We start from the raw sequence: 25683 nt of genomic DNA on the forward strand, positions 1-25683 counted from the left end.
TGGGAAGAACCAGCAAAATCCAACTGTGGGAACCTCTAAAGGATAAAGTGCTCTATTTCTTTAACAAGTATATGTCAAGAAAAAGTTAGAAAGCAAATCTTTAGATTTAAAATACATTTGAGAAATAGCAACTAATTGTATGGACCTTATTTGACTTATGGGGAAAAAAATAAACCCACCACCACCCCATAAAACAGTACTACATTTGAGACAATTAGTGAACACTGGATATTTCTTATCAAGGAATTATGGCTACCTTATGATGTCACAATGGTATTGTGGTTACACTAAAAAAGAGTCCTTAGTAAAAGAGATATATACTGTAATGTTTACAGATGAAATGATATAATTATGGGATTTGCTTCAGAATAATACATGAGGGGGAGCTGAGTGTAACCAAGGGCTCCAGCACCAGCTATAGTAGAAACAGATCCTAACCCAACTAGATTTGCCAGTCCAGACTCCTACCAACGATCGGAAACCAACTGGGCAAGGGGTTTTTCCCAAACAGCACTTTTAACAATCTTTTTGGAATCACAGTAAAGAAGGCACAAAGACCAAGAAAAAAACTCTGATTCTGGATTTTTTTTTTAACCCTGATAATTTGTGGTAGGTTTCTTTATTTTTTGAATATAAAGTGACAGAAATAATTTGCCATTAGAAAAGAGAAAGAATCTTTGACTATTTACAGCTTTTATACATCACAAAGTTTTTCTTGTTTTTTTATGTTGTCTTTTTTTTAATTCGTTTTAATTTTTGTTCCTGCATCATTTGAACAAGTCCAAACTGGAAATCTATACAGCTCACAAAAAAGCCCTCCACCCAAAAGACCCCCCACCCCCACCCGACCCCAATGAGAAACAAGATAAATCAAAAGAATGAAATCAACTTATTTCTTTTGTTTAAAGGTAAGTCATTTGCTTATATATATACTTGTAATTATTTTTTTTCAAGTTCAAACACCAAAATCCAAGAGAGAAAGGAAAAAATAAAAAGACCCAGTCATCCGCCCCTCCCCCCACTCCAGAATCTCAATTGATCCCTGCATGTCCAAAATAAGAAATAGATATTTACAGAAAACAGAAGCAAAACAAATAAACAAAAAAAGAACTTGGAGGTGGATGGGCTGGGGATCTGAGAGTCAAGAGGAAGGAGAGCCGGCCCCAGGGAGGAGTGTGGAGTCTGGGCCTCGCAGAGTTGAGGCAAGCCTGAGTCGTCGGTGCTCCCTGGAGAGGACATCACACGGGAAAGCTATGACTATTTCCCCTCCGCCATGTGACTTTGGGAGGGGTGCAGCTGTGAATTTGCAATGCAACCCCACAGTGGATGCGTATCTTGTTTCCATCATCACCCCCTTACACACGTGCGCGCACACACACACGCACGCTCACACACGTGCACAGGCACACACACGCATCAGTCATTGTGGCTAAGTGTAATTATGATGCTGTTGGAGCACTGGCTCCTGTCACATGGAGGAAAAGAGATTTCCCCTAGGGACAAGAGCTCACTGCCCCATCCCTTCTCTGATCTCCACTGTAACATTGCCTCTAGCTCCCTTGAAATGTTTCCACAAGCGTCAGGGCTACTCTGAAGTATTAATGCTGGGATAGTCACTGGGTAACAAAGCTCCCATAAATCTATTCCCTCTGCTCCAACAATTTTGCCCCTCACTTCCCACAAATTCCTTTAACAAATAGGTGTACCCAATTTACCGCATTAACCAGGGGTGGGAGCCAGCCTGAAGGAGGGGAGATCTGAGGCAGGGTAAATGGAAGTCACATTTTTTTCTGCTCATCTTCCAAAGAGTGGATTCCGGGAGGTCAGAAAGCAAAGAGAGGTCATGACGAAACCATCCCTGGCTTCCTTTGCTTCCCTCTTCCTTCCCTCTTCCTTCCCTCTTCCTTCCCTCTTCCTTCCTAAATAGAGTTCAATGTGTACTCAGTGCATAAAGTAAGGTATGACTCTGAGTTGGCTGTGATACCTTAAGAACTCAAGATGTGGCATTAGATGAGCCAAGATGAACACAATTTAATCTTTTGGGGGAAAACGGCTGGCAGGATATGACCGTGCTGAAGGGTTTGCCTTTACTAGTGGACAGAGAGGCTGAACCAGCAGCAGCAGTGGTTGTGATCTCATTTACACCCTGTTCAGGGTTCCGTGAGGGTTTGGAAAAACAGTTCACTAGAAATGGCCTAACAGTTTCTCTTCTCAAATTATGATTTTTTCAAGTGGCACAGGAAATAGAATTAGCGCATCCTCTGTGTCAGAAATAATGCGCAATGTCTCTGGGGGCAGACTCTAGGTTGCTCTTGCTAAATCTCCAAATGCCTACACAGTGGATTTTTATTTTTCTGCTCTCCTTACCAAACTACTAGTTTTTTTCAGACCCTCCCCAAGAGTCCTCACTTACACCCTTTTCATGCAGCCCCACTCAGAGTCCTTTTCTTTCTAAGCCCTCTCCTGATCCTTGAAAACTCTCTCTCAAGGCTTTTAAAGACTTTCATTCATTTCCATGCTCCTGTCCCACTGTTTCTCTGTGTCACAAAAGAAAATACAAAATCAAAATGATCTGTCAGAGAAAACTTTCATTTAGCAGAATTGGGCAGAAGCAAAGTTGCTTTCCAATCCTTTTTATTTGATTTTTTTTTTTAAAGATGAACAAGGGATAAGGTAAGTAAGAACAAAGAATTATGATCCCCCCAAAGAGACTAGCTTAGTTGGGAACCTTAGAAAGGACAAGATTTCCTGTGAAAATGTGTACTTTCCAGGATAAATAGTCAAAATGTGGTCTCAATCTAGGATAACATTTGTTGACATCTACAAAAACATGTTGTGGCCTATCACAGTTAGCAGTGGGGTTTTTAGTGGAAGTTAAAAAAACAAATATCAGGACTGAGGAAGAGGTACCAGAGTTCCATGTGCTGCCATCAAGTCCCTGCTCCGGGCACTTGCAGCATCACCACCTCAATCTGACATAGAGACCATTAGGGCCAACCCCAAATGCCCACATCCTCACTTAGGGCAATCACCACGAGAAGCCCAAGACCCCCAGTCCCTCTTATCACTTGGATTTTCATCCCCAGATACCCATGCACATCTCCCATCTCAGCCCATATCCCTTACTTTACCAACTACCAAATCCTGCCTAGGAATCAGTGGTTCATCACCAGCCACAACCCTGGCAATTCCTTTCCTCTTGCTCTCACAGAAACCTGGCTCCTCTTTGAGGACCCTGAATCACTCCCAGGTGGTGAGCATTTCCACTTGCACCTTCCTCATGCCCTGGGGCCTGGAGGTGGAGATGCCCTCCTTGCCCCTCATTGCCATTCCAGACCATCCTCCCTCCTTTTTTAAAAAAAATACCATGCAACAACAGTAAAATCCAGCTTTGATGCACATCAGACTAGGCTAGCTGAACCCCTTACTTGATGCAATGATTGAAATGTTCTTGAATCACTCTCCCTCATTCCTGTCATAATTTACATTCCTATCATATGGAAGTCAACATTTTGTTCCTTGACCCCTGCTCCTTCTATAACCTTTTTCTCTATCTTATCTCAGCCCACCACCCGAACAACAGACCCCAAACCACCAATAACTGCAAGCCCTCCATAACCTCAAGCATCCACCTCTCCAACCCAGCTCCTAATTTCTAGATTATTGCTTCTGAGACCCCTGACTCACTAATTGAGTGATCCCAGCTTGAATCTCAATCCTCTGTCTCTAATATGCTTCATTGTTTCTCCTTCCCTAAAAATCCTCTTTCCTCTACACCCAGCTTAGATTCCATGACCAAACATTATAGTTAATACACTGCAGTTGCCCTTGACTCCACATCTGTTGTTGCTTTCATTATATTCACCTGGTTATACCCCAACCCTGTTCCAATCTAACTTGCCACCCTGTTTAAGCAGCTGAAGGTGACTGAAGAAAACAAATTTCTTTAAACTCATGATTATAAGAACTCAAATAAGTCCTTTGAGCCACCTAGCATGTCTCCTATATTTTTGGTGTCTCTGACATTTTTGTTCTCACTCTTCCTGCCGGATGGCTATATGACTCATTCATGCTTTCTTCCTTCCAAAACCTCCAATACTCTTCCCCTATACTCACTCTTAACTGATGAACTCCTTTCATAGTTTACTAAAAATCAATCAGAAAAAGCATACTCCCATTATCCCATTTACCAGCCCACTTGCATCTGTGCCCAAATGCACTCTCTCCCTGCTATTAATACAAACAAACCTGGTTAGTCCCCTGAAGCCAGTCCCTCTATGTATGTATTGAATCCCAGGCCCTCTCACTTCATCAAAGACATTACTCCAGCCATTGTCCTCTCTCCCTAGGCATCATCAATTTTTCCTTTCTCCTGGATTAGTCTGGTCAACATATAATGGGCTCTTATTTTTTCCCGTCTTAAAAAAAGAAGTCCCTCCCTGGGCGTCACATTCTCTATGATCTGCTATTTCCATGTCCTCTTTACAGCCAAACTCCTAAAGCATTGCCTATTCCTGTTGTCTCTACCTCTTCTCCTTCCCCTCTTTCTTGAATCTACCTCATCATGCTTTTGCCCCCACCAGTCCACTGAAACAGCTTTTTTCCAGGTCATCAATGGGATGACCTCCATGTTTCCAGATAGTCTTATCCGACTCAATAGTAGTACTTGCTTTACCCATTAACCACTTGTCCCATTGCTGGTCCCTTCTCATCTCCTGGAGCTTTGAACAATCCTCCACCCTGGGCCTCAGTCTAGAGAATTCTCTTCTGTCGCTACTCATTCTCTAGTTCCAGTATCATGGCTTCAAATACCATCCAAACGCATACAAATTCTAAATATGTATCTTCAGGCTATACCTTTTCCCTGAACTCCAGGTCCATATATCTAATTGCCTAATCATCATTTCTACTTGGTACATCTGTAGACACCTTAAACTATAAGGCTTTCCTTCCCAGTCAGCCTCACCTGCAGGATTCCTGTCTTACACTGATAGCAACTCCAAACTTTCAATAGCTCAGGCCAAACATGCTAAGGTTATTCTTAAGATTTTTCTTTCTCTTATTCAATGTCTAATTCATCAGCAAACTGTGTGATATCGATTCTTTAAAACACTTCCGGAATCCAACTGCTTCTTATCACCTCCCCTGCTAACACCATGGCCCAAGCAACTATGATCTCTTATCAGGATTATTGCAAGAGCTTCCTAACCGGTCTTTCAGCAGCTTCCATTGTCTGCCCTCTCACAGTATACTCTCAACACAGCAGTCCCAAAGCTTCCTCTTCAACTGAAGTCAGATCATATCACTCTATGCTCAGAACCTTCTAGCAACTTCTCATCTTGCTCTTGCTAAAAGCCAAATCCTGACAGTGTCCTACAGGGCCCTACCTGACTTGCGTTACTGCCCCCTCTCTGACCTCACCTCTCATACTGTCCTCCTCCCTCATTGGCCTCCCGGCTCTTCCTCAAGTTTGCCAAGCATTTGGTTTGACAGCAGGGCCTTTGCAATTGCTTTCTCTTTGGCTTTGCATAGAAAGCCCCAAGTCTCACTCCCTCATTTCCTCTAAACCTTTACTTAAATGTCACCTTTGCTTACTCAAAAGTAGCAACCACACACCCATCCTATCATCTATCCCCCTTAATATGCCTCATTTTTCTGCATGACACTTTGTACTATCTGACATGAGATCTATTGATTTGCTTTTTTGTCCATTTCCTCTCATCAACATACAAACTTCAAGAGGGTATGGACTTTGTGTGGTTCGTTCTTATATTCCAGCACCTAGAACAGCCTGGCATGAGTTTCCACTCAATAAATATCAATGCATGGGTAAGTCATTTATCCAAAACATGCTCTGAAGCCACAGACCAAATATCCCCAAAATAAGAGCTCCAGTAAACAAAACAATGCAAGCAAAGAAACAACTCTTCCCCCAAAACCTGGATATTTATTCTAAGTGTTTCTAAATTTTAACCAATGGCAAGTGCAGAGCTCACTTTTCATGCTTGTTTCTGGTTTGAGAATTGTCCTTGGGTTAATTATTATTTTTTAATAGGTAAGAAAAAAGTTACTCTGAGGCACTCTGTCCCTCCTCTCCCCTGCGGCCTAACTCCCAAATCCCCTACAGCTATAGTGAAATACACAGACGCTGAATATTTGGGAGGATTACTCAACGTTTTAGCTTTCCTGGTTTGCTTAGAACATATGATCTACTACCCGCCAGTAATATTTTATAGCTTAGAAGATCATGTCTGAGTCAGTAAATTCCATGTTAATATGTGTAAGACTCAGGATTAAATCAATCTGTAAAATGCCTATTTGTAATCGAATCTAGCAATTTTCTTCCTGAAGTAAACAGTAATCACATTAGCAACCTAGTGATTTCACTGGAGATGGGAAGATATAATTTTATTTAACAGACTTTCTCTCTCAGAGGTGACCTAACTTTGTGATCCAAAATCATTCCAATATTGAAAAAAAAGGTTCAGCTAACTCCATTCCCCTGATATATTCAGTTCTCAGTGCCCCTTGGCTTCCCAATTTAAGTCAATGTAATCACAATGCACACAAGGCTCTTCCACTCAGAATCTTCTTGACTGGAGAATGGATATCATTGGAAAGGGGCTGACCTAAAGGTTTGTAGACAAGGTTTTGAAGAATCGAGCTACAATGCTTATCAATGTCTGCCTGGAAGAAAGCCTACGTCTCTTTCTAAAGCCAGCCTGTCACCATTTCTGAGCCATCAATGGCAGCACAGCCTCTCCTTCTGCCAGAGCTCACAGGGAATGACAAACAAATCTCTGAGGGAATACACGAGAGCATCTGGATGTGGGTGTCATAGTCTCTTCACCACCAAACCATTCTACCCCAATTTCCCTCTTCTTTGTTTCTAGATTATTTTTTTTTCAACTCAGTGAAGAACATTTTTCAGAACCAAGCTTTTTTTCTGCTTGTCACTGAATCTGTTTCCCATTCAACCTTCTCTTTCTCATTCCAATAGACACACAATATTAATGGTTAAAAATAACATGCAACAACTCACTGGGTGAGAAATTTAGAAACACTTGCCTCCTATGAACCCAGGGCCAGGGGGAGCTGAGGATAGTGTCACACATTACCAGCATGTTCAAGCTAGACATCCTCCATCACAAAGGGCTTGTGCCCTGAAATAAATTTAAAAAGAGAGAACAAGAAAAGCCACAAAATACCTCCACATACACAGCAGGCATCTCGACCAAAGCACCAGGGCACATGCTCAGAGGTGGCTTAATATTCCAGAGCACATCCCTCTCCACTAAGAGGCACTCACTATCCCAGCACTTGACCTTGAGCACTCAGGAACAAGACCTCATTTGCCTGCTCGTCATTCTTTCTCCAACTTCCTAAGTTAAAAAATGATGAGAAAACCATGAAAAATTACTATCAAGGGTTTCTTTTAACAGTCTGATAGTTTAGATAAGAATGCAGTTTAAGGGATATATCCCGTTTTCATAGGAAAAGAAAGTCGGGGAGGGAAGCCAAAAACATGAAGGGGAACCAGGAGAGCTGCCAGGAGGTTGGGAGGTGAGGAAGGGTTTCCAGGTGAGGAGCTTGGAAGGTTGTCCTCAACGATAAAACCCACTTTGCAGTGGCTAAAAATATAAGTATTTTGGTCTATTTTATATTATAGCTGTCTTTCCTTTTGTGAAGCACCAACCACTGAAATTCATTTTGGAATCATGGCCACCCAGAAGAGGAAAGGGGTGATCATGTGCCTCAAAGAAGAGATAACTTTGAGGCAGAGGATGAAAACTGCAAATACCCTTGGGATTAAATGAAATCTGCTGATTCTACTCTTTTTTCATGAATTTCTATATGATATTTAGCAATTAGAATGTTTGACTGGCAATGGCCAGGTAGATTTCACCATTATGTAACAAAGAGAATGAAAAAGAAAGGAAAGGAGAAAACAATAATTGGCCTAGGAGATGGGAGTTTTGTTCTTGGTCTTATTTGTCTCCCTAGGAGAAGCAGCTCTTGTCCATCCAAGGGGGAACAGAAGACTCTGCAGAGCATAATGTTGCTATGGCTTGTTTTACTGAAGTAAAGACACTGTAAATCTCAAAAATACTCCAACTTCCCTGATTTGTTTGGAAGTTATTGGGCATATGCATTTTCCCAGGAGACTTCTCTCCACATCGTTGCAGTGTTGAAACTCTGAGATAAGAATTCCTTGCCCATCTGCTAACTTCCACCCAGATATCTGGCTTCTGTCAACAGGCCTTACCCAAACAGGGTTATGTATATGTATGTATGTATGTGTATATATATATATATATATATTTTTTTTTTTTTTTCTGAAAGCTACAGAAGAGACCACAGGGATGTGTGAGCTGCCAAGGTGCCAATGATCAAATGGAGAAGTCTAGCTTGGAAATAAATCAAAACCATCAGGGGAATTACATTCCACCCCTAGGCTCAGTGAGAAAGAGTTTAAGTTCATGTGGATCTTGCTGCTCAGGAGCAAGCTCTGGGCTCTAAAATTGAGCTTATCTTCTCTGTCTTTCATAGGATAGCTAAGCACCCATGCCCCCTAAGGGATACTTGAAATAGGAAGATGTCTTTATTTTGTGTATACTCGGTTTAGTGGCTTCAGTCTTGTGCAGATATAGATTTTCTTTGTAAGACTTCCTCCACTGGCCGCTATGGTACAGCTCAGAAAAGCTGAACTTTTCATTTCTATTTTAATATTTAATACTAAGCACAAGAGCTCTGTGGTTTCAATCAAATAATTCTCCATTCATGCCCTCAGAGTCCCCAAGAATCCTGCTATTTTTCCACCTCCCCCTGATGAATATAGGTGTAGCAGAAGACAGGGAGTGGTCATCTTGGGGGAATAAGATGCTCCAAATACTCATCAGCTGTTGGTCCTGTGACCTGTTTTTCAGGATCATCATGATCCAGGTATCTGTAATGACACTCATGAAAAAGATGAAGTCACCACGGAGTCAAGGTAGAAATAGCTACTGCCCCTCTCTCTTAGCTTACTATGATAACACGATTTTATGTGAATTATTGGGAGGCAAAAGGACAAGGGAAAAATGAGATTTGTAATAGGCTTGATTTTTTTTTTAGCTTAAAAAATTAGTCTAGTGCCCACCTTCTCCCCTCATCTTCATGCATGGGAATAAAAGCTACCTCCTCCGTTTGCTCCGATCATCTGAAACCAGCCTCCTGAACCAGGCTCCGGGGATCAGTACACTCTGAAGTTGATGGTATAGAAGACTCCTCACTCATTCATCTAAGGACTTTTCCATCTTCCTACCTCCTCTCCTATCTTCCCTCTAGGGCTAGGAAGGACTCATAAAAAAAAAAAAAAGTTACTCTACATTAAGCAGGACACTAGAGCTCTTTCACTGTTTTTGGTATAAGCATAATGCTGTGAGCCAAAATTTCTTCTGCAGCACAAACTAAAGATACTAAAATCTTTGGAAAGATGGACTATATCCTGAGCTTGATATCATTCATAAGTGAACAGGTGGGTTGTAAGAGAAGGTTGTTGCAAGATTCTCTGATCTGCGGGTGCTTAATAAATAATTCACCATTGCAACCTTGTGACAAAATCAAGGTCTCATAAGTATTCTCAGGAGACTATTAATCTTTGGAGCACCCATGCTTCCCTTTCCTCAGGATTTAGGCAGGCAATAATTATTTATTATCGGTCTGGGGGCTATAGGTTCTTTCTTCAAGAATTCATTGTGTATGTGAACTGCCTTATATTTTTCTGTTCAGAACTAACTTATGCCTTAATCCTAGAATCAGGCTTTATGTTTGAACTTAATTAGACAGAGGTGCCCAGAAGAGGATGTAAGGGGCTCTCCCTTGAGGCTGCCCTGCTCACTGTGGGCTGACCAAAACTACTGACACCTTCGGAGTATCATGACTCCCCTGCACACGTTCCCGAAGGCTCTTTTGCCATGTAGCACTCTGGAAGAAATCCTCTGTCCCAGTTTTTTCTTGAGCTTTTTATTTATGTGGATTACATGCTACATAAAAAAATTTTAATAATAAAAAATTATTCACAGTATCTTACCCCATAGAATTCAAAAACATTTTTATTTGACCAAGTTTTCTTCACCATGGAAACCTCTCTATCCTTTCTGATTTTCAAAGTTTTGCTTTCTTCTTGCTCTTTTTGACTTGTCTCTAGATGTATGTGGAGTGTGTGTGTGTGTGTGTGTGTGTCTGCAAAGGGAAATTTCATAGAAAAGATTTGGCTAAATCAGCTGCCTAGATTTCATGACTTTTTTCCAGTGCTAGATGCTGAAAACCTACAGTGGGGGCAGACAATTCAGGCAGCATTACTCGCTGAGCTAGACTGAGAGTTAGAAATTTGGACAAGTTTTGGTTCAGCCAAGTTTTGGTTCTGTCAAGAATTTTCTGTATAATCTTACTTTTGGCTAATTATCCAATTTTGTGCTTTGACTTCTCATCTGTAAAATTGAAAGATGATCTTATTTCCAAGTCAAAGGAGGTTATCTGGAGAAGTGGTTATGGTAAATTCTCCTGTATTCACATACCAACTACTGTGATTTACTCAGAATGTACCATAGGCTAAAGTGTGGTGGAGCCTAATGGATTGCTGGTTATCCTAGAAACTCTACCATTCCCCAAGGAGGGGAGCAGAGGCAGGCTAGAACTGCAGGAGCTCAGTGCCTCTTTACATGGGAATAAGCTAAAAATGCTCAAGAAATGACTCTTCAGATTTCTATGTGACCCATTTCTCGTGCCTGTTACCAAGAAATAACCAAAGTGAATGTACCGATCACTGAAGGTGTGCAAGAGTCTCAGGAGGAATCCTGTCATAAAGAATATGAATGTATCTAAGCAACAGGACTGTCTGTTCTTGGTAGAATGACTTCTGCTTCTCCATCCTCTTAGAACCAGCCCATCAACAGGAACTTATGGATTCCACCAGGTAAAATAGGACAGTTAGCAGGATAACTAAGTTGCTCTATCACAAAGAAAATGCTGCCTTCACATAAAGCCTCTTTTCTGTAATCCAAGATGTCCAGCTATGTACAGCAGGCCCCATCCTAGTCATTAAAATGCAGTGGGATTGACTGTGCTAGACTGATTGGGCTCGGGTTTGGAAACATTAAGTACCATGCATGTGTTCGAGCTCTGTGCTCACTCAACTTCTCATCCTAACATTGTTTGTGTTTTGAGGGTGGGCTGCTCAGAGTCAACCCAGGATAAGTATACCTCAAGACGAATAAATTGAGAAAGAGAAGTAAAGAATGCAAGAGATGAAAAGTTAATGAAGGGAAACACAGCTGTAAGTGCCCTCGTTGACTTCCAAATGCATTTATATCAAAGAAACGGTGATTTTACTACTTCATGTTTTTCTCAGTAAGAGTTCTACCTGGATGCTTCACTATCCTCCTTGCTTCCTGCCTACGTGAAACCTTGATATTTTTCTTGCTCCTGACCCTGGGAGAGAGAGAACAGATAAATTATCGAATCCACGAAGGCATTTATCCCTATTCCATGAGAATAGGGATTCTCAAGGAATTCTCTTATCCCTATTCCTCGCATTGAGAACAGACCTCTCCACCTCTGCTCATGATGTTTCCAAGAAGAGATGTGGGCACATGTGTGAATATGTATGTGTCTAAGCAACAGGACTGTCTGTTCTCAGGGGACTGGCTTCTGCTTCTCCATCCTTAGTACCAATCCATCAACAGGACCTTAGAAGGCCACATGGATTCCATAGGGTAAAATGGGAAAACGAAGAGGATAACTAGGTTGTTCCATCACAAAGAACATGTTGCCTTCACATGAAGCCTCAATATTTCTGTCAAACCTTGAGGGATCAATGATCCACAAGCCAGGTAGAGCAAAAGAGAAAACACTAGCTGCATAAATCATGATATGTCTCTTTATCCCATTCTAAATGAACACTTTCATCTACCATAACATGATTGACATTGGAAATTTGGATCTATTTGTTAAGATTGTGTGTGTGCATTAGGGAGGTGCATAGGCATCAGAATGCTCAAGGCAAAGAGATCAAATTCTGTGTAGTTGTGCTGTTCAGGTGAATATCTGAGAGCAAAGTATGAACTACTGCGAGTAATAACTCAGCCAGAGGCAACCTAATGGCCAGGTCTCTGGTTTGCAGAGGGTTCTTATGGCCAAAGGGAGCATTAAAATAGCCATTGATTTCAAAAGAAAATCAATTACAATTAAAATGTGACAATGACAGTTAACTGCAAGACTGTTCTGAATAGGGCTGAAGTTTTAGGCAGGGATGTTTTGTTTCATTTTGAGAAAAAAAAAATCCCCTCTGGAAACAGGTAATATACTTATCCTAGAGGAGCAGGCAGCTCAGCAAATTTGCATTCCTGTGGCCTCTTCACCTGACGCTGTTCTCCTGTCAGATTTCAGAGACTATGAATCTCTTACTGCAAGGGGGACAAATGGAGTCACAGCCTGGTGGCCTAAATTCTGTGGGTAAGGGTGGTGTGACAAGTCACTCCCTCTGCCCAGAGTGATGATCAAGTGCTCCTTGGGTGCTGTAATCTGAAGGACCTGGGCAGGAATGACATGGGGCCAGATTCCATGTGGATATCAGGACCTCACAGATAAGGTTGCATTCAGGTTCCTCACTCATCTCAGCTTTGGTCCTTGCTCTTTCAAGGTTCCCTACTTTCCGAAGCTATCATTGAAGCCAGTAACCAAGGGGGAACCATGGGCCTTACATGTCAGCTCCTGGCTTTATTGGTGACACAAAGGGAAGCTCCAGTGTAGACTTCCTGTTCTTTTCCTTCCTCATATCCTCCTTTTCCTTTTATGGGTATTTGTAGGCAAAATAATTGACATGAACACTTCATGGCTAAAATGCCTAGAATTTTGGTCCATTTATTGGCCCAAATGAGATTAATGAATGTCCTTCATGAGGATGGCTGTCTTCCTACCCTCCCACCAGCTGTTTACCAGAATATTTGTTTCATCAGCTAAAAAAAGTCTCATAGTATAATGAAATGGGTTTTGCTCTAAAATATTAACTATTCTCATTTTCAGGAGCAAGACTATCTAGATCCAATAGGACTTTTTAAAAGCAAAATTATCTCTCTAGACTTATATTTTAATTTTCACTAGGTATCTCCCAAGTTGTCGCAAGTTTTGCCCTACCTTGCCAATAATAATTGTCCTACCCACTCCTGTCTCAGTGAAGAATGGACTTTATTCACCTTTTTTTAAAAAAGAGACTTGTCACTGCCTGTAACTTATTTGAGTTCAGTTATCTATAGTATGCTTTAAATTAGTACACAGTGGCAGAAGATGCCTCCCAAAGGGGAATAATTCATGGCCAATGGCATAATGAGATTTACAGAGAAGGCTGGCCAGGAGAAGGAAAGGAAACATTATTGGTTACCAGAGCAGCTCCAAGAGTTTCTTCAGAGGGACAGAGACTGACACTGGCTAGAAAGAACGATAGATTGCTAAGTAGAGCCAAGAGAGGAGGAGGAAGGGCTAACAGGGCTTCAAGAATACAGGGACCAGAGGATAAGGGAGGGCCATAAGGTCAGAAGTGATGTTGTCTCCCCCTGAGGTAATGAATCCCTTTATATTTACAGAGAAAGGAGTAGTTTAGAGACTAGAATTCTCTCTGAGCCAGCTCATTCAAATCCTAACTTACTTTCATTGGAAATATACAGATAAGAGGTAAAGTGCTCAATTACCTCAACTCTTATCCTCCCTTTGGGAGAAGTGATCCTGTAGACAAAGCCTCAGAAAGGGTGAGAAGCCACAGAACCCAGGAAAGAAATATAAAGACAAGGTTGTGACCAGCACAGACAGTTCCCCCAAGGCCACAAATGTGGAAGTAGCGTGTAGTGAAATACACTGGTCCTATTGGACCACCACCTGGGGTCTACAAGGCTGTGTGATTAGTGAGCCAGAACTGTGAAAAGGTTCTTTTGGTGTTGTAAGTGTTAAAAAAGAAGCTAAATATTAGATCACAGATAAATCCCAGCATGGATCAGGTTGTTAGAGACTCAGTCTTGGTAGTAAAGTGTCTGGATACAAGCTCTACCCAAAGCATCTGAAAAGTTGATACCTAAAATTTGATTAATATCCTTCATAGTTTCTCTCTCTGTCACTTACTTGAGTACATGTAGTGTTCCAAGTACACTTTCCTAACCATAAAACAGTCCAAAACAACTTCAAAGGACAAAGCACTTAGAAAAAGGAAAAAGCACTTAGAAAAATCCAGATTTCATTTGAAATAATGAGCTGTATACATGTAGCATATACACGTGATTGTGTGTGCAGATATATATATATAGAAACTGGGGGGATTCATCCTTAGGTGCTACTGCAGATACAAATGGGCAAAATAAAGTGACTCCTTCTCAATTATCATTTACAATCAAATATTTACTAATGTCTTTCATATACAAGGCACTCTGTTTAGTGCTACAGGAGCTTATGCTGTAGCATAACACAGGGAGCTTATGCTGTAGCAGGAGAGATGAGATGTATAACCAAATACCTATGAAATAAGATGGCCCATGATAGCTGCCACTAAGGAGACACAACAAAAGTGTTATGGGCATTCATAAAATGCCTAAAATTATTTTCTGGATGGAAGATGAAGAAGTTGTTCTGGTCTTTGAAGACTTATATAGAGGGAATGGATATTATTCAAGAAGGGAGTGAGATGGGAGATAGGAAGGAGAGTATTTTGGACAAAGGGAACAGTTTAAGGGAAGACACAAGTGGGAAAACAAGCTGGTAGGGAAAGGTGAAACAAATGTTACTCAGCTTGTCTGGATTATGGGGCACACACATAGTCAAGTAACAAGAAATTATTGCTGGCAGACTACGGCAAGTGAAGCCCACTGAAGGTTGTTTCTTGATCTGAAGAATGACATCTGATTTATATGTAGGAAGTGAGTACTGACAAGAGTAGATTCAAATATAAAATATTGGAACAATGCTAAAAGATGCTGAAATAATCCAGACTAGAAGGAAGGGTCTGAATGAAAAGGAAAGACTGGAAACCTTAGGGGGAAGAATTAGTAGGCTTTTCAAATTTTTAGATATGCAGGATGAAGAAAATGGAGGAGGCAAAAGTGCCTGAAAAGCTTGAATTTGGTGACGGAAGACATGGTGATACCATTAAGCAAAAGGAGGAACTTGGTGATTATGTTGGTTTGCAGCAATGGTCTTGGATATTTGAGTCAAGATGAAGTTGAGTGTTCAGAAGGTGACTGGAAGTATGTGTATGAAGGAAAAGCAAAAGGTAGGGGCTAAAAGTGAAGATTTGGGATTCATCTTCATTCAAAGAGTTACTGAAATCATAGAAGACAGAAAGATTGCTACAGAAGCATTAAGATAAGGAGAAGAGGGTCAAGCTCAGATATACCATGGCAAGTCAATGCTAAGGAGATAAGGGGAAGAGCAGGAACCAATGAGGTAACAGGACCGGAGAACTAAGATTAAAACCAGAATGCATTGCCTCCCAATGATAATTGTCAATGAGGTTGAAGAGCAGGGAAAGTAAAGAAAAAAGGCTATTGACTTTTGTAACAAGAACTTCATTGGAACGTTGCCTGAGAGCAGTTTCAGAAGAGTGGTAGGGTGTAGCCTATTGATGAAGCCATGAGCATAAGGAGAGGAAGTGGAGAAAGACAGACTACCCTTTTGAGAAGTTGGGAAGTGAAAAGATAAACAGAGATAGGACAGAAATTCAAGAGTCAAATTAGATTGAGAGATTTGTCTTTAGAGATAGTTGTGGGATTGGTGTTTTTGAGATAGTTGCAGGTAGATGTGTGGAAGGAATTAAAGATGCAAAAGAGAGAAGTACAATTGGCTGGAGAGCACCTCAGAAGAGGTCAGAGCATAGGGAAGAGGAGCACTTGGTTGGGAGAAAGGATGGAAAAGATGTGTGAAAGACAAGAGAAATCTAAAGGCAGAGAGGACAGCGTATGTGAGGATTCAATCAGATTTTCTTGTGAACACTGTAGGAAAGATTGCCTGTTGAAAGACAGGACATGAACATGAAAGGAAAATAAAACAAATTTATCAAGCACAGAATGTGACACTGAGTCAACATTGGCGAAATTAAAAAGTCCAATTGAGTAGGCTTCAGGTGACGTTAAATTGATTGAATTTGTGCTCTTCAGCATAGGTTTAAGACTTGCTCTTCTTGGAGATGCAATGAATGACAAGGGGATGGGATGCAGTTAGCTAAGCATGGTTGGTGTAGTGAGATGGCAAGAGGAAAAAGGAATTGCCAGTGAGAATATTGCTAATGTGGGTAAATACAGGGTTAGACCGAAGAGGGAAGTCAATGAGGCCAGATGGATTTATGGACCAGAACAACAGAGGGGTCTTGAAGGAAGGAAGATATAGAAAAGGCAAGGTGTGGTTAGAGAGGAAGTCCCAGAGCTTTAGCTCTGGGAGGTGTAATAATTTCAAAAGAAGTCCAGGCCTGGCCATGACATGGGAAGCTGAATCTCTGCAATGTTTTTTCAAATAACATAATGGATACCTTTGACTCCTACCCTGAAACCAGAAAATATTAAACTTGCATGTATAATCATACAAATGTATGCATACCTATTTATACATACATTTACATATTTTATACTTATGCATTCATATATTCTACGTGAGTACAATATACTCCATTTTGAAACCTTTTATATCATTCACAGAACTAGCCTAGGGACATAGTACGTGCACAATAGACGTGGTTTAATTAAACTCACATATTTAACCAGAGAGCTTTTATTTTTTTCTCCTGCATAGTACTAGAATCTGCTCTACCCCCTAAATCACAACATTAAAATAATTACCGATGAAAGAGTTCAGGTTTAAAGTGTGGAAACCTAATCTTTAAAATAACAGTTTAAATTGGGCTTAGTGTTGTGCTTTTTAATTGCACCTTAATTCTTGCACTGAGTTCTTTTACCTTTTCCGAAACACAGATTCTACACACCAGAGTGCCAAGGCTCTGAGGAATTCTACTCATCTACTCTGCTTTTCACCTTCAGTTCTTTCAGGAGCCCTTAACCACATAATCACCTCAGCAATTATATTCAAAGCATGAAGCAGCTCCAGAAACTCACTGTACGGAGCTCTGAGAGATGTAGAGAGAAACGTGGAAGATTTCTAACTTTCCCCACTTATTCCCAGTACTGCTATTCTAACCCATTACCCTGAACAAAATTCTTTTTTCTTGCTTCAATATTGTAAATGAGAAGCCCTAAACTTCACCGATCTCTCCAAGGCATGAAAGTAGCAGCACTGCCTTTCAATTTAAGGTTTTGGGTGAGGGCCTTTGTCATGGGAATAGATAGGCTATCTTTTCTAAGTCATAGAACTCACAGGGCCACTGTGTGACTGAATCAATCAATGTGGTTTGAATGAGTTGAGGGTGGGATGTTCTCAGATATCCTATGATTTTATACAATACTGCAACCCCACCCCCCAAACTAGAATAGAATCCTAGATCCAGATCAATATTAGACATTCTCAGACTGACTAATCTGCCATTTTAGTGTCATCCCAAACATCTGATAGGCCTAAGAAACAATTGCCCCCCAGGTTAAGTAGCACCGGAGGTCATAAGTGGCTCTTTTACCAGATAACAGGGCACCCCGTATGGAGGTGGAAAGTATAGGATATAGACCAACTTAGCTAATTGGAAGATTAAACTGGGACAGAAACCAGACAATGACAGTAACTTTTTTGTATCATTAATTCAATTTGATTTTTCTAGCTGCCTACTCAGTAACATGTAATGGAGGAGAAGCATCACTCTTCTATTTTCTATAGAAAGAATCATAGTTCTCAACCTGCCCTACAAGATACTGAATTTAGAAATTCATAAATTATACACTCATATGATTGTGTATTGAAAATAATTCCTAACCAGGAGTCCTATTTAGGTGTCACATGAGGCTTAAATAAAAGCAGGTGGAGGATAAAATATGGTTTAAATGTCTTTGCCATGTAGGACCTGTGTCCTTGTTCCCTACTCTATTGCTCTCAGTGCTCTCTGCTCCCTTCCTCTTCTCTTGTATCATAACTTATTCCCAGGAAAAGGAGTGAGATTCCTAATGTAAATTAGGTGATTAAATGTATACATCCCTAATATGGCTTAATATGTCACCTTTCCTGGGATTACTTTCATTTGAATGACAGGCAGCTCAGCTCAGTGCTAAAGCAACAAATCTGTGTGGGAAGGCAGTAGTTGGAGTGGCGTGGGAAATGAAAAAGACCTTTTCAGGACCTTCAACACACCATGGACCACATAGCATACATAAGGCCAGACCCATCCCAGTGTGACTATTCATCTTCAGCTGCTTCTCCTCCACGAAGAGCTCCTTAAAAAGGAGGAAAAGTCTCTGACACCCAAGTGAAGAAAGCAAAAGCTCTGCTGTAGTGTGTAGCAGCCTACTGAGCATATGTTTCCTATATGGCTTTGGGCTCAGCGAGCACATAAGGTATGGCCACAATCCCTGGAAATGCTAAATGCATTCATCAATATCACTGCAGTGACATCATTTATGCACACATCTGAATCATTCCTAACATACAAAAACAGACATTCACAGGGTGTCAAGCAATGACAGGGCCTTTTTAGAGAGATGATGATTGAAAGAATAAAGTGAGTTCTGGAATAGTTTTTCCAAAAGCTTATTGCCCAAACAATCTGGTTATTCTGTTTCTAAATCTTGAACTAATTAACTAAAAACTGACCAAAAAAAAAAAAAAAAATGAACCAAAGAAACCTAGTTCTTAGTGACATGTGCAGGTGACCAGCACTCTGCAGAGAATTCTCCCTTGGGCAACTCCCGATGGCCACGGAAGACCGGGTGGGTGATAGTCACTTAACTGTATAGACAGCTCCTACTGTATCACGTCATACATGCGTTTTTGGCATTACTGACACCAGCAACATTTAATGGAATCATTTGGGATTCTCCCCTCAATCACAACATGGCTGTGGCCAGTGCAGGGGAATACACATGAAGGATGTTTCCCAAGTTCTGGCTGAGGATACACAGTGACGGATTTTGAAATAACAAAGTCCACTGTACATGCATCACTTTGAAGGATGTGCACATTCTTGACTCAGGCAAATTCAAGGGTCAGATTATTGTCAGTGGAAATGCTGAGATTTAAGCATTGCCACTGAAAGGAGTTCATACAGGACCACACTCACCAACCACTTCTGCAATGGAAGGGAATGATAGAGGTACAAAGAGAGAAAGCATGGATTCTGAAGAACATGGGAATATTAGGTGCTCCTGAGGGTATCTGCGGAATCTCACAGTTTTGGATGGATTGGGTGTTGTTTCATACCCATCTGTGATATAGATTGGGCTTATAGCTGAATTCTTCCTCATGCATTTTACTTGCTTGTTATTCTGGAATTAAGTAACATCTAGATTTTAACAATGCCCAGCCTTCCTTTCTTTAAGCTTTCTTGAGCAGACCATGAGTAACTTAGTCCCAATGCAAATATCCAGTTGAAGAAAAGCGACCAATTGGGGCCAAATAAGGAGTTTAGAAAGATAAAATTATCCAGCTAACAGCTTTCATGATGGGAGGATAGGAAAAAATGTAGTGAATATACTGGGTAAATGGATTTGGAAATTTTATCCTGTGATAGAGAGAGGCTGCCAACCTCCACAAAGCCAACAGTCTAGGAAAAGAAGTTCTATTTGTCTGGTTAATCCAAGGCCAGATTATGAACACCTGGCTCTAGGCCAGTAGCACCTTCCTGATGGCAGTAATGAGGACAAGGCAAATAAAGAGCCGCTATTGGCACCATTGCTCACATACCCACCCTCCCACATCTAAACCTAACTTCAGCAATCTTGCTGAATCATCTCACCACCGAGTTTTTAGTGGATCCCATCATCTTTTCTAGAAAAGCATGCAAATTTGTAAGACACATATCCAGCACTACCTCTCTGTGACCAGATATCACATGCTTCAAAAAGTAGAGTTAGTGGAGATTTTTCCACGTGTCTTTGCCAGGCTGATTTCTGAGGGTGGAGGTGGGGCAGGGAGTGAGTCAGCGCCCAGGTCCTAAGGAAGAAAAGACTCAGATGACTGAGATGATTGTTTCAGCATCAGAGGAGGCCACTGGGAGATTTCTCAGGATTGAGCTTCCTGAAATCTTTCAGTCACACCAAGAATGGGAAGTTAATTTGACCTTAATTCTGTTTAAGCCCTTTTGGGAATCTTTCCTACCCTAGGTACTGACAGAGGAAATATGGTGCCACCAGCCTGTCTTTGTGTGGAATGTGGTAACCTAGGGTCTACCTAGAAGATAGGAGTCAGACCTGGGGTTTGTGTAGAGCCAAATTGAACTCTATGTAAAACCCTGGCCAAAGTGCATGAACATTTCTCACAAACCAGTAAGAAGACTGGTTTTCTGGGGGGGATGGACACAAATTACTTTCCCCTGGCTTTTTCACCATAGTGGCCTCCATGGGCATTCACTTTTTCCAGACACCCTGAAGCAAAAGCCATACAAAACAATTCCCCCAATGGAAAATGAAAACCCATAACAAAACACTTTTTCCCTCTCATTCCCATCCCCACCCCACTCCCTCCAGCCCAACACCCTGAATACTCACAAGAAGAACACTTTATCTATACAAAATTAATTAGAAAACAAAATATTTACATATGAAATAAACACCATCTTGATTTCTGTTGCCAGCGGAGACTGAAAGAGCTCCCTTGGTTCTAGATTGCTGTTCGCTAGGTTAGTTGGTTTGGTTTTTTTGTTTGAAAGGGGTGAGGTAAGAGGAAGATGAGGGGATGAGTCCCTGACCCCTGGACAGAGTCAGGGCGAAGCGGTGTTTACGTGGCCCTTTGCCTTCTTCCTCCTGGAGGTGCCTCACGCCCTCTGTCCTCTCTCAGTCTTTCCTGTTATCTAAGGTAAAGCACTCCGTGCTCCTCTCTCCAAATCTGTGAGAGGTTCAGCCCCTTGACCCCATGTTCATTTTAGAAAGAAAACAAAGCTTTACAAGGCCTTCAGTTGGCTTTAAAATGAAAGATACTGAGGTAAAAATCAAGGAGGAGGGTTAGGGACAGCAGTCAAGGGCGGGATGAGGAAGGGTCGCGAGTGAGGGCAAACAGGGGCAAAGAGCAGCCCTGGAGGGAGTGACTTGAAGAGACATGGCAGCTTCCTTCCAGAGGAGGATGAGCACCTTTCTGGTTTATGTGTCCTGTGTGCAACATGGCGATCCTGCAGTCAAGCTTCCACACAGACCTGGGGCTCTCTGGATGCCACCCTGTGTAGGGGAGGATGGCAGGACAGTGGAACTGACCCATAGAATAGCCCTACCGCAAGTTTCAGGACCGGCAGTGACACATATTCATTTCCCTTCTCAATTTTCCAATGTTAAGTGAAGGGAGTATCAGTTCTGCCGGTACCCTCATCCCTGGAGTTTTATACATGTATATCTTTTTTTATTCCTCAATGGTACAATCTGAGAGGGAAACAAGGTGTTGCAGGAAGGTAGAAGGGCTTCTACCAAGAGTGTTCACTCTGGGCTCAAGTCACATTCCCAGGAAGCCAGGCCCAAAGAGGTGGTGGAGGGTCCCTCTCTGCCCCCCTCTCCCATTTCCAAGTCTCTTCCCCTCTCTTCGTATCTCCTGAGCTGCACTCATGGAGTGCAGCTCATTTCTCTTAATTGTCAAGCTCGTTTCTCTTAACCGTCTGCTCTGTAGCAGTTGTAATCAGTTTTGGGGGGAAGAAGCCTGCTCTTCTAGCTTCAGGTTAAGTAAGAAGGGATCAAAGCATTGGAAACATCCCCCTCTCTCACTTACCCTACCATACACGACTCCTTACTTCTTCAAAGGTGGCTTCGTTCCTCCCCAAACCTTGGCCAGTCGAGAGTCTAAATGCTCAATTTTGCTCTCAAGTGTAGGCAAAAGAATCATGGCTGTGAAAATTCTGTTTCCCTTTAGCCTTCCTGGAAAGTTCTTGGTTCAAACTGGTTGAAACAATTGCCAACCACTGAGGACTTGTTTATGTACCTTGCTCTTGCGGGATTGCTCACCACCTTTTTTTGTCTAGATCACAGAATCTTCTTTATCAAGAATTTTCATTCTCCTTATTCAAGAAGGATGAAGGGAGACACAGCCAAAATTCAGGTTACACATGGCCATCTCTGTCTGTATATAAGCCAAACAATCACACTGCTTGGGGATATTGAAAGAAACAATAGAAAGAGTCAAGGTTGCCTTCTCTTGAGGCACCTGACTACATGTGGGTGCAAGTGTGCATGAACACACATGCATGCACAATCCACCTGCTCTGGTCCCCAAGGCACCGTGGGACACTATCATAAGGTACTTTCCAGTTTGTTCAAGAATCCACTCCGCCACCAATGACCTTTTGTTCTGTTCACCACCATTATCGAGTCTCATGGGGTTGAAGCAAGCATTTTTTGGCTTATATATAAACACAAATGGCCTCCCAACCTCTGCTTGGCACATGATTCCTAGACAGATGTCATCTAAGCAGCATGAATTTAGCCAGAGCCTCTTTCCTTTCACAAGCAGTGTGCTAAATGGTCTCACATAGATGCTTTTGCTTCCTCACCTAAATGAAAAGATCAGTTTGGGAAAAGCTACCTTTGTGCTCACATAGCATCTTTTTGGTTCTCCCAGCTTCACTCAAAGAGGATATCAAGGAGCTCTTCCACACCAGGAGGAAGCTCGCATGCAGCCCTTCCTTTCTCCGCTCTACCCTCCCCTGCTGAGAGGGCCCATGGCATCATCTCATGGGAACAGGAATGGCTGACAGAGGGGGAAGAAGGAGAGAACTGTGAAAAGGAGGAGAGATGGTGCTGGTCACCGGGGTTGCCCTCAGTAGGAACCAGAACTCCAGGATCCCATAAATAAATTAAAACAACAAGAAAGGAGCAAATGGGAACCAAGTTCACCCCCGTCACCCTCCGTGACATGCGCATCACACGACCCACAGCCTTACCCTCCCATACCCACCTTAACCTCTCTGTTCCCTCACTCAGACATCAGACTCAATACTAGAAAGTTTCTCATAAACATGCCCATTGCTGGAGCCATTGAAAGCCCTGGGGTTTTTGTTGTTAGGCACACAGGGGTTGGACTGGTTCCCTATACAGATGTCCTTCTGGAAACGGGCTGGCACGGCCCCATGAAGGGCCGAGACCACTGGCTTGTTGGTGACAAGGGCCCGGAAGTCCGGCCTGGCTTTCGACGCCCCCGCCACCGTGGGCTGCCTGAAGAAGTAGGATTTGCTGCCATGGAGCAAGCACTGGTCGTCCCCAAAAGTGGGGATGAAAGGGTTTTGCGTGACCCGGTCAGGGTAGAGCGACTTGCTGAGCATGTAGCCGCCGCCGGGGTTGTTGTGGTGGTGATGTCCGGCAGTGGGCACTGAGGACTTGTTGTTGGCAAAGGTGCTCTCGCCAGCTGACATCTCAAACATGTGGGCGTAGGGGCTCCCATCCATGAATCGGCCCTTGTCTTTCAGGCTTACGCTGCGCGGGGCCAGGGCGGCTTCTTCCTTCTGCAGGTCCACGAAGGTGTCGTAGGAGTGCTGCCGGCGCAGTTTGTTCCGGTTCTTCTTCTGGGCCTTGGAATTAGTCGGGCTCTGAGGGTACTTAGTGGTGGAGGCGTTTGACGTCACCGCCACTGGGGCAGCCGGCTGGTCCAGTTCCTGCAGGGAGTTGTCCTCGCTGATGTCATACAGGTTGCCTGCTTTCTTGCAAGCCTCACACCGGATGCACGCCTGCCTGCCCGAGTTCTGACCCGTCACCGTCGTGGAGTAGTTGTGCAGCTTGGAGGGACAGCTGCGGCAGAAGTTGCCCCCGGACCGGTCCTCCCACTCCACGTTGGTCAGGTTCTTCTCCCAAGGTGCAGGTACCCCGCTGACCACGCCGTGTTTGTCGCCCGTCCCGTGCTTGATGTGAGACCTGTTGGTACAGGGCCCTCCTCCGCTGACGGAGTCGCGCTTAAAGTCATCACTCCGCTCCTTGTAGATGTCGGTCAGGTCCACGTGCTCCCAGTGGGGTGAGTTCTCCTTTGTGCGGAACTGGTCCAGGTAGAAGTCCCGTAGCCCTTCCTTGTCCCTGAAGTAGCGCTTGTGGTCAGGGGAGCGGGGCGGTCGGCGACGGTAGGCCAGCTCGATCTCGTCAAACTCCCTGCGGGACTTGGCTGAGGCAGGCCGCTTCTTCAGGCTGTCCTTATATTGCTGCTTACGCCTCTTGGCGGCATTGCCCTCGATGTTCCCATAGGTGACGGTGTGGGTTGAGATGTCAGAGACATCAGAGCGGATCAAGTCGTCGTGGCCACTGTAGCGGTCGCTCTTGAAGGAGAATTTGCCGTACAGGTCACTGAGCTGGCTGTGCTTGGAGGAGGGGAGGCCGATGTCCAGGGGCTTCTTGCTGATGGACCTGGACTGGGTGGTGAAGGGTGGGTTGTCACAGTCGTAGAGCCCATCGATGGAGCTGGCACTGCCAATGCTATGGGGCCGGTGGTGATGGTGGTAGTGATCTTGGTACACGTTGCTGTCCTTCAGCTGCAGGTTCCCGAATGTTCTCTCTACCTCACTGATGTAGTCACTGAAGAGGTTCTCCTCACAGGGCGGGTTGTTGTAGGATTTGCAGTCAGAATGCGTGAAGCTGCGGCGGTGCTCTGAGATGTCATAGACGGATGACTCCCGTCGGATGAAGTCCAGGGCGCTCTGCGGGGAGCCGTTCACACCAGACAGGTTAGCCATGTTCTTGGCCGTGCGCAGCAGGCGCAGGATGTTGGAGTGTGTGTTGTTCATGGTTGCGGTGGGGGAGTTCATTACAGATTGGCGCTCCTCGATCGCCACCCCATGGATGCAGCTGTAGATACCCTGAAGCAAGAATGGAGGGACAGATTAGATCCCCAGAGAGGCTAGAAATGACCACAAAAAAACACTCTCCCACCAATAATTGCCCCAACGGGATAAGAAAAAGGGAAAGCATGAAGCGAATAGTCAAATATACTATTAGATGTGGCTAGAAGTTTGCCTAATTTATACCCCTAAATTTGGTGACTGTCATGTGGTGAGCTGAGGTCAGTGACCTGGCCATCAGAGGGTGGGCATGGCCACACCCAGTAACTTGAGCAAAGGGACTGGAATCATAAGATATGGCATTTTTGCCTCAACTTCACTGTTGAGTTACCGTGGTTTTCTATGCCTAGATTTTCACATCTTAAAAATGAGGCCATGATATCAACCCATAGCAAAAAATATCGTCAGCCTCCTGGAAATAAACGGCCATGTTCTATGGACACTGAAGTTGCTCTGCCGTGGCTGGCCACACGTGGCGGACAGTAAAGCACAGGGGAGCTCAGTAGCTCACAACTGTCACTCTTTTCTAGCTTTGACAAATTTTAAGCAGCTTTAGAATTTTGGTCACCAAATAACAGCTGAGCAATTCTCTTCTTGAGCCAAGCATGAACAAAATTCACAGAAAGAGAGAATTAGGAAGCCCTGGGGTCAAAGAAGGATTTTTCTCCTGCTGTGTTCTACACTGTGGGAGGGAAGAATTGGGACAAACAGCCAGTACTAAATAGGAATAAATAACTCCCTTGTTGAATTCTCTCATTTATTCTCTCTTTAGCTCCTGTTTTCCTTCT

The 25683-nt window shown here is 43.1% G+C and overlaps 1 protein-coding gene and 1 long non-coding RNA gene across 4 annotated transcripts in view; one reads left to right on the forward strand and one right to left on the reverse strand.

The window, feature by feature from the left end:
- Positions 1-903: 903 nt before the first annotated feature.
- Positions 904-25683, reverse strand: part of GRIN2B (glutamate ionotropic receptor NMDA type subunit 2B) — a 442920-nt gene continuing 418140 nt past the window's right edge. For both annotated transcript variants that reach the window (XM_002822968.3, XM_063712040.1), the window contains exon 15: positions 904-24913. In XM_002822968.3, the coding sequence (XP_002823014.3) occupies positions 23057-24913 (1857 nt within the window). In that variant the 3' untranslated portion in view covers positions 904-23056. The remainder of the gene's footprint in view (positions 24914-25683) is intronic.
- Positions 23832-25683, forward strand: part of LOC129049063 (uncharacterized) — a 58767-nt gene continuing 56915 nt past the window's right edge. Inside the window, exon 1 of one of the 2 annotated variants that reach the window (XR_008511832.1) lies at positions 23832-24781. This is a non-coding gene — a long non-coding RNA (uncharacterized LOC129049063). The remainder of the gene's footprint in view (positions 24782-25683) is intronic. The other variant, XR_008511833.1, reaches the window with a different exon arrangement.

This window comes from Pongo abelii, chromosome 10 (assembly GCF_028885655.2).
Source record: "Pongo abelii isolate AG06213 chromosome 10, NHGRI_mPonAbe1-v2.0_pri, whole genome shotgun sequence".
Lineage (NCBI taxonomy): Eukaryota > Metazoa > Chordata > Mammalia > Primates > Hominidae > Pongo > Pongo abelii.